This window comes from Atheta coriaria, unplaced genomic scaffold (assembly GCF_025399875.1).
Source record: "Atheta coriaria isolate IRGN ID8LTWV9N9 unplaced genomic scaffold, Caltech_Dcor_3.1 hic_scaffold_1_pilon, whole genome shotgun sequence".
In the NCBI taxonomy this organism is placed as follows: Eukaryota; Metazoa; Arthropoda; class Insecta; order Coleoptera; family Staphylinidae; genus Dalotia; species Dalotia coriaria.
In genome coordinates, this window is record NW_027045443.1 from 3966925 (window position 1) to 3976406 (window position 9482).

Consider the following 9482-nt stretch of genomic DNA (forward strand, 5'->3'; position numbering starts at 1 on the left):
CATCTATGCGCGCCCCCAACACCCTATCTATCTGTCGATCTATCTAATCAACATTGCAGCGGGCCGCGGTCGCCGCCGCCGCTTGCCCGGATGACAAATAGTGTTTCGGCGTTGTGGACATGGAGCTGCGCTTGCGTTTTGCAAATAAAATTCACAAACGCATAGAAAGGAAAAGTAATCAATGTGTGTTTGGGCAAGAATTGTTTCGGTTTTTTATTATTTTTGACGTCGACACACTTAAAATTTAAAATAAAGCTGTGTTAGATATTTTCGGCTACAAGTGCAAACTGATAAATTTTACAAGCACACATAAAGTAAGAACCAGCAAATCACCATCAACCAGAAATAAAAGAAAAACCAAAAACCAACAAAAAGTTAATCATAAAAACAAAGCAAAATAAACAATGAAAAAAATCAAAGCAACTTGTATACTTACACTTAATTAACATTTTTTTTACCTCAAAAATGACTTTAGTTAATTATTTATTTCATTCTTAAAGTATAACAAGTCATATTTATCTCCTTAGTTTAGTTTAATTTGGTTAAAGTATATTTATGTATGTACAAAATTCAACAATCTGAACAAATCCACTTGGCTAAATTTTCGTGGATGTAAAAATTAAATAAATACCCGTTGGCTATTGATAAAAATGACAACATTGGACACAAATCTAAAAGACGGTTAATCGTGTTAGTACGACTTAAAAATTGACGGTCTTAAGGACACATTTAACACCATTGGACGTGAAAATCGCGCTTGCGATTCAAATTATGGCATATTTTCCTTTTCATTTTGGTAACAATAGAATAACAACCATTAAGTATCAAAAATACCTTCGTTCACACATCGCATCATTGGTTTTTGTGATGTTTTTTTACAGTATAATTATCTCTTGCGCATCAGCTGAGGTACTTTTTAAATAGTAATTTTAAGTGTTGTAAAAGTGGTGAAATACTGGTTCAAACTTGTCGCATGCGGGCTACTAACGAATGCAACAGGAAGCAGAAAATGCCTGGAACACAAATTACACATTACGTATACATTTTGTTCGAGAATTAATTAAAATAGCGTCATTATGAGGTACCTTCAAGTTTACAAATGTTTAAAGTTTGATCAAAATCAATTTTTGCTTCTCCACGTCTTAATTCTAATTTGGTATGAAAAATATGAGTATTTAGAAGGTGGTACCCTAGGGTACCTTCAATGGGTACCCTGTTATTTTCTTAAAATTTAATATTCCCTATAGCATCCTTGAGCAATTTTTTACCTAGACTCTTCAGGGTGTCATACAGTGGATTGGAGGTGGTAGCCCCACTGTGACCATACCGCTGTTGGTTGTTGTTGGGTGTGTAGTAAGGATTGTTGTTGTAAGGATAGTTAGTGTTGGAGTATCCATTGTGGCCGCTGCTGGGGTACCCAGAGTTGCTGTAGCCTGGATAACCTGGATAGCGATTTTGATTGTTGTTGGTACCAGGATATCCAGAGTATCCACCTGGGTATCCACCGCCAATGGACCCACCCCCGTATCCACCACCGCCATTTCCGGCTTGACCTGGATACCCGGAACCAATGGAACCTCCTTGGTACCCACCACCGCCATTACCATTCGGGCGGTAGATAGGAGCACGGGTAGTGGTCTGACCACGTGGAGGAATCTGAGGGTATAGAGGTGCGCTGGGATGGTGGTCATCATTGTTGTTGTTGTTATTGTGGACATTATGTGGGTCGACATTGGCGTTGGGATTGCCATTTCGTCCACCAAGGGGACCATTATCAGGTATGCACTTGGGGGTGTCACCATCAAGTCGACAATACATGGTTGGAGGACAGACGAAGGTATCGCAGGTTTTAGCTACGTTTGCTCGGCGTTGGCAAGTTGGATACCTAAGAAAAGGAATAAGTGGAATTAAAAGGTTTGTTATAAATTGTTTGGGATTTCTTACATTCCACATTCGTCTCTTCTGCCATACGAGCAGGGATCTTCTGCCATGACACAGGTTTCTGATGGGGGACATCCAATATCCGCACAGGTTCTGCCATATTCTGGTCAAAATAACAACTAATTATTTACAGGTGTAATGTGAGGATGAGTAACATCAATTATAATTGAGAAATTGCATGATGTTCAACACAACAAAAATATTTGTCGATAAAACAGGAAACATAACACGCCGACTTTTCAAGGTCAAATGAAGGACATTCTAAAAGAATGTCTAATATTTTATTAATCCAAAAAATTGCAGTTTTTTTTAAATAATATGTTTTACCAACATATTATTGAAAGTTATAATTATCCAGTCTCGATTAACTGAAAGAAGCAAAAAGTACACAATGAAATTGCCCCATTATTGCATAATAATACATTAAATTAAATGAGAAATTAAAATTAAACGGATTTGCAAAATGCCACGCGATAATAGCACGACAATTAATAAAAATGTTCAACTAAGTCCGTGTGTGTTGATCCTTTAATTAAAAGTATGTGTGTTCAATAACACCGCATTTACTGTTAGTTAAAAACGTGAAAAACACCACACCACAATCAAATTGAATAGCACGATTGATTAAATTCCAATCGCATGGCAATGGCTAAACCGAATTTTATTCCAAAGTGCGCTTTTTTTCGCCCACACACACAAAAATATGGATTTCACTAATTATCGACTGGTGCTGGTGCTGTGATGCAGTCCGAGTCTTTTTATTATGCGAACGCAAACGAAATTTGCCGTTTTGTATACACGCGCAGATTGAACCGCATCGAATCACACCCTGAAAGGTGTCCGCGGCCAGCCACATGAGCGCACCCCACCGCCACCCCCAGCGCAAAACGCAATCGTGCATTGAAATAAATTGAGCATTTCAAATTGAAATTACGACGAATGTTACAATATTCCGAAAGTGCATCTCTATTAAAACACACGGCCTTTTGTGTGCGCAAATATTTGCATACCATGTGATGAAGCAGTCAACCGAATCAATACAAAACAACCCCGCACGGAGAGAAATAAAAAATCCACGCGTAGACACACTTCGACTGCTTTTATTAGTGTCGCCATGTGTTTTGTTTGTTTTCTTTGCACATTAAGGTAGTTGAGTAGTTCCGATGTGCTTGTTTGAACAAATTGTATGTTCTCGCATGCGGGGTGAGGCCCCCGGTTCGAATTGTACTTTGAAATATAAATAAACGTATGCGACGCGTGTAATTAAAAAATTGTACACGCCAAACAGTGCGCAAAATGCAAAAACGAGGGAAAAATTGCGCGCGCGCCAAAAACATCGAGCATAACATCGGGAAATGTTCGTGTGATGTACCTACAGATTGCAAGCGCATATTTTTCGCGCGTAATGAAGAAAAAACACGGCTATCATTACACGAACACGCCAATATCATCAGCGAGCGTCATCATATCGCATGACCTAAGAGAGAACTGTTGCATATCACCGGCATGATTAACACAATGATGCATAGCGGAGTTTTTATTGTTGCAGTTGTTATACTTACTAGAAAATCCATGCGCTGAGTACGTCATCAGCACCAGAACGAGCACAATCACCAATTGCGACGTCATTGTGGCGTCCTATCACCACCAGCAACAATCAATTGTCAATTAGGTATCTGCAATCAAGTAAAAACAAAAACGTTTCAAACTCTCTCCGCGAAAATCGGCGAAAATCGCGCGTTCGCGCCATGTGATTAATTACGCATTGCGCTGTTTAACTGTGGTTTAATTATGTGCGCGCGATGCTGATTGACATTCATCGATGTTTTAATTCCAATTAATTTCTAATGGCCGCCGCATGTGTTGCGCGCCGAATGTTTGCTCCGCGCGCGCGCCTGGTGCTTGGTTTGTTAATTAATTGCACGGCTCGCTCATGAGGAGAAACAATGTTATTGATTCGTGATTTATTGAAAAGTACAAAGTGGGTTCGGATGAAATTATGCGAATAACAAGATGCAACCAGTCGCATGTGTGCATCATGTTTGAAAAACGCACAGTTTATGGTTTAATTGTAATCGTATGCAGTGGCAACAATGTAAACATTCATTTTATGCCAAAATTTTGTGTTCCCCGTCGAAAAATGTTGCATTTTACATGTGGCGCACAAAAATCATATTTTAAACATCAAAAATAAGAGAAATAACAAATGGAATTTAATTCTTTATTAAATACTAGCTGTTGCCCGCGACTTCGTTCCGGCAGTGTTTAATAAAAATGTCATTCGTTTTTACTCTCTTGTTCTAAACATACTCCTAGTAAGAGTCAATTGTATCAATAAGATTAGCAATTTTAATTTAAAGAAATTATGCATATAAAGTTTTGTCAATAATGCACTTCAGCGCGCCATCTCGAATTCAACTATTTAACTATAACTATGATTGAATCTCAATGTCAAATTTTATTCTATAGAAAAGAGCTGTTTTGAGGATTTTCCCGGCAATTATTCGAATTTTTCTCACCTTTTAAACCTTCCCTAGACCTCCACGAATAATTCAAGACCAAGATAAGAGCAATCCGTTCAGCCATTCTCGAGTTTTAGCGAGACCAACGAACAGCAATTCATTTTTATATATATAGAAAAGCAAAAGAAACACTTCAATTGATATTTCTAAATGGCAACATTCATAAGTCACAAAATAGCGCAATTAACGCGTTTAGCACAAACAATTTACGGCACTCCACTCGATACACACTACTTTACGCCGGCAATCACTCCATCAGCGCTGTTAAGTGCGAAGTTTGCGACTAATTTCCAACGCCGCATAAAACACCAGCAGCACATTTAAAATACGAAGCTGGATTCTGCCGCCGCGGCATACTTCCGACTTGCGCTGGGCTCAAAGAGAGCGCCTTCATTCATATTCATAATCAACACAATGAAAGCACTGCACTGCATGCTGCACGTCTCGCACCCCTAACTGAGATGTGATTTAATGTTCTCTGCGCGCTTAAAATAATTCGAAAATATCAAATTTATTGCGTCGATGAATACTTGAAAATGTGCGCCACATACGCGTAAAATTCAACTTTGTTGTTTGTTATAATTTGATAGCTCTATATGAGGTTAGAAACAGTAAAATTTCCTCCGGAATGAATGCTGTTTACATTGTGGGCACAAACAAGATGCGGCATTAAAATTTGCCGAGCAGAGTTTGGATTTAATGCCGCTTTGATGACGATTGGATTGAAATTGATGCGCGATGCGTTTCGCTATTTAACAACGCACTATAAAACCGCCCGATGTGCACTGATATTTCCCCCAAGTTAGAGTCAATTAATTAGCGCGCGTCATTAACTATCAACTATCGGTGAGCATCAACCATCGGACGCGTGCCGGTGGTAATTTGCTTTATTGGTCAATAAGAACTCGAAAGAAATAAAAAAAAAACATCACTTTAGTGAATTTTTTTCCGGGTCGCATTGTTTCATTAACGTTAACATTTAATTAATAGCCGAATGACAAACATTTGAGTTTTCGCTTTGACGTGCAAATAATTCACTTGAAACATTCATTACAGCGTGAATACGTGCATTTTTTCTTCGTTTGGGAGAGTATTAAATAGCATGCATTAGGTAAATATTGACTTTGCGCGAAATAAAACGTTCACATGCATGAATATTACCTTTCAAAAATAACTTATATTTGTCATTGAGCGTGCCGCATACATTTTTCTGACTATTCGCCGTCTATTTTCGGAAGTTGGCTTTAATTTTGAAAAGTTTGCTCTAATTTTTCGGACGCAAGAAAAAAGGTAGCGATTTTTGCGAGCGCGGTGGCGGCGGCGGCGGCATTGTGCCGCCCGCCCGCCCGCAATTTCCTATCCCATTGTGCGCTCTAAACTTTTGTCTCTGCCGCTATTGTCTCATTGTTTTCTTCGGCGCGCTGCCGCCCGTCATACCTAGAGCGATTTTATTTCAGCATTATTTTTTCGGCGGCGCGCGAACATGTTCCGCTTCCCTTCTGTCTCCCATTGAGAGCCGCGGCGGCATTGGACCGCCGCCAAATTGGTGCCACCCATTAACTCGCGAATATGGAAACGCCGCCGACGTCGCACAAACAAGAAAACGAAAAAGAAAACGCTACCTTCCTTAATAAAAACTTCATTTTATTTTAATGTACTGCGCCGTGCTACATTAAGAAACGCCAATAACGCGCCGCCGCCACCGCCGCCGCCGACCGTTTAGTTTATTATTTTCGGGCGCGGAATGAAATATTGCGCGGATTTAAAACGATTTTTTTATTTGTTTGCGGCTCACTGTCGCCAATTTATGTCTCTTTGCCAAGGCAAGCGTATTTCGTAACCAATTCGCACAATTTGCTTAAAACAATTAGGTTTTTCCACCGTGGGCCGGACATTTTAAGCATTGTTAATTATAACCGAAGCAATCGAGTCAAGGACGCCGTGTAATTACGCTTAAGCCGGACCGAAATAGTACAAAACGTAGGTTGACAAATATGCATCAATATCAAATCGATATTTATACATCCATTGCAATAATTAATCAAAAAACTGTCTCCGTAAGTAAATTCGCAGTAATCTACGAGTAATTAATGAAAAAAGTTTAGTTTTTCAAACATTTATCATAAATTTCACCAAAAATTCTTGTTTTTTCTTTATAAAAAAACTAAAAAATACAATTCCCCCGCCTATAAGGTCAAAATATCATAATTAGTTAATTAATTAATTAATTACCTTGAAGTTCCTTGTATAAACTTTAAAGTACAACGTCCAATCCAGAAATGACGCACAGCAAACAAATGGTAATTTTATCGGTTCATTGTTGTTTGTTTTCCTATCGTACAACTGCCATCGTTCGGTTTACTACCGACTATTGCGGGCAAGTACGCCAAAGTACATCAAAGTGAGCACGAGGTAGGAAGTGTACTACTTGCACACGCACTCAAAATAACGTGGTGGTATTAACTAGGCGAGTTTCCAGCGCGCATGAGCGTGTATGATTGATTTATTTTGAATTTAAGAATTAAATTCCACTTATTCAGCGCGAACTAATCATCCTCGAGCTAATTAAACACCTCAATTTGTTGGAGGAGTCTGGCGGCTTGCCAATTAATTAGCACGCGGCCATTTTGAGTTTGTATTCATAAACATCGTAAAATATTTTTGTTTTATTGTGTTTCATGTAACACTTTCATATTTTCCGGCTGTGTATCTTTTAAAATTGGTTTTTATTCATATACAAGCAATTTCACAGCCATTATCAACAAATTATCGCTATAAATCTCAATAGATTCAACGCGCAACAACATTTTCTTATCCATTGCGTTATTATTCGCTAGTTGTACTAATCTATTCGATTTAAAGGTCACATGCAGGACGTTTTAATGATCTGTAAGCCAGATTCAGTGACGTATTGCACAATAAAAGTGATTTACGCATTTGGCGCACAAATATTTTCGCTGAACACAACAAAATATTCCCGCGACTATAAATATTTCGGGCCGCAACAATGTAAAAAATTAATTTTAATCATTTAATCATTCAAACATTTCGCCGAAATGCGGTATTTGCGGTTGGGAAGTTTGTCGCGAATTTTATCATGAATTAATTACGCCGGGAATCATCCGAATTCATAACTTCAACTAACGTGTGCGACAATAAATTGGCGTCGGTGAGCAAACGCAAATCAAAGCGTTAGTTGGAAGCCATTTGACAAGTTTGCGTTGGCTAAAGCGCATTCAGATGAAAGTTCACAGTCGTCCCGATCACAATCGCTATCACAATCGACCGGAGCGAAACGGCGACGGCAAATTAACAAGCCCGTGCAACGAGAGTACACACGAGATTGATTCACGCCGCAATCATCAGCGAGCAAACAAAACTTCGCATGTCGACATCATTAATCGCACAGCATATTCATTCCTTTTAAGTAAAACCATAATTTTTCATTCGTGAATTATTAATAATTAAATAAATAAATATATAGCAAGTTTGGTTAGAACTTGTTGAATTGCTTGCTCGCGCTACTCGTACTTTCGCCTTAAAGTCAACACGACGGGATTCGCCGCCCATTGTCAATTTCATTGTTTTTAATATAAACATTAAACACATGTACGCACTTGTAGCGCACGGGGCACAGGCCATATAAACAAATAAACAAACACGGCGCCGCCGCCGACGAAGGGCGCACACGGAGTGCAGACGCCGCGAACGCAAACAAATGCGCAAATAAGTGCGGGCGCGCGGCACAATGGGCGCAAGTCGCAATGTTTCGCCAACTTTATGACGGTTACAACAATAGAAATTCGCCCGCCGCGCACGTATTTAAATTCGAACACATTTGAATCGGAATGGGCATTGTTCTCGCCTCCACCGATATGAAATTCGATGATTTCCAGTGATAAACTATCTCGCAAACTGTTGCACTCTACGAAATATCAATTTTCAACATTTCCAAGCATTAAATACGTCGAAACATGTAGAAATTTCCACTGGAATGATGAGGATAAAGTCGTGTTTTCTCAACTTTTGAAAATCAATATCTAAATATAGTCACAATCACTAATGTTCAAAGCACCGTATTCTTTTAAATAATATATGTATTTGTTCATCATTCAAATGATAACGATAACCTTTAGTCTGACGGACGACTCATCAGTTGGAAAACAAGCCGCGCATGTTTTATCATCGCGATTTCAATAACGACGTAATTATATTCACGTTGGACTTGTTTGTTTATTTAGAAATCACTGCAGTACTCATCATTGCAAAATAAACATTGATACAGATTGCATATTGCAAAAATATTTCCTTGAAGTACTCGTGATATAAATGAGAACATCGCTAGTTATTCTAACGCAGAGTAAACGTAAAGTAAAGACACTCCTGCATTTGTTTCGTACAAAAATCGATACCAGCTGCGCTGACCTTGATTGCTTCGTTTGTATCTTGCCGATCACGTTTTCGCCTAACCACGATTTTTGTGCATTACACAACTTTACATAATCATAAAAACCAATTGATTACCACTGCAGGTATTTAGTTGATATTTACCTTGAGAGGTTATATAAAAATAAAAGCACACGGATTTTAATCCAACTTTGGCACCAGTTTATGACACAGCACAATTAACAAACGGCTCGGCAATGGTCTCGATGGTCTCTTCTTGACGCGCCTGGCACCCGAAAACTGGCTCTGGCACCGCACTTGACTTCGCCTCGGCGTGCAGCGAGGAGTGGAAGCGAATAAACCAACTCGCGTGGTGGACACTGAGCACTAGCTGCGAAATCAACGCGTCGACGAAGCGCCGCTCATAAATGTATCTACTGGATGTTTATGTGGCTTCAATCAGTAGTTCATAGTTTATTAGTATTGCCATTAACATTGAGCGTTAACAGACGCAGACTTTCACTTTGCGCGCCTTTTTCAGAGTTCAAAGTCAAGCAAGTGAATTATTTTGTCATTTTCTTGGATTTGTGTTGGTTTTAGAATGTTTAGGTGACACTCAGTGTGTAATTTCGG

General features: G+C 39.1%; 1 protein-coding gene across 2 annotated transcripts; it reads right to left on the reverse strand.

Moving 5' to 3' along the window:
- Positions 1 to 188: 188 nt before the first annotated feature.
- On the reverse strand, positions 189 to 9254 carry LOC135793821 (uncharacterized). Of its 2 annotated transcripts, none has more exons than XM_065304963.1 (5): positions 9015 to 9254; positions 3504 to 3617; positions 1945 to 2044; positions 1269 to 1885; positions 189 to 1013 (listed from the first exon to the last, which is right to left on the reverse strand). In XM_065304963.1, exons 2-5 carry the CDS (start codon positions 3568 to 3570, stop codon positions 961 to 963), a joined length of 837 nt encoding a protein of 278 aa, XP_065161035.1. In that variant the 5' UTR covers positions 3571 to 3617; positions 9015 to 9254; the 3' UTR covers positions 189 to 960. The 2 variants fall into 2 exon arrangements, with proteins under 2 accessions (XP_065161035.1, XP_065161106.1); XM_065305034.1 differs by lacking the exon at positions 9015 to 9254 and adding an exon at positions 6696 to 6835.
- Between the last annotated feature and the right edge of the window lie 228 nt (positions 9255 to 9482).

What these genes read in the sequence shown, in the direction of transcription:
- LOC135793821 (XM_065304963.1), bottom strand. Translation starts at nt 3,570, where the DNA reads ATGACGTCGCAATTGGTGATTGTGCTCGTTCTGGTGCTGATGACGTAC. An exon ending in CTCAGCGCATGGATTTTCTA is followed by an intron (nt 2,045 to 3,503) that starts GTAAGTATAACA and finishes TATTTTGACCAG; the next exon opens with AATATGGCAGAACCTGTGCG. An exon ending in TGACACCCTGAAGAGTCTAG is followed by an intron (nt 1,014 to 1,268) that starts GTAAAAAATTGC and finishes TTTGTGTTCCAG; the next exon opens with GCATTTTCTGCTTCCTGTTG.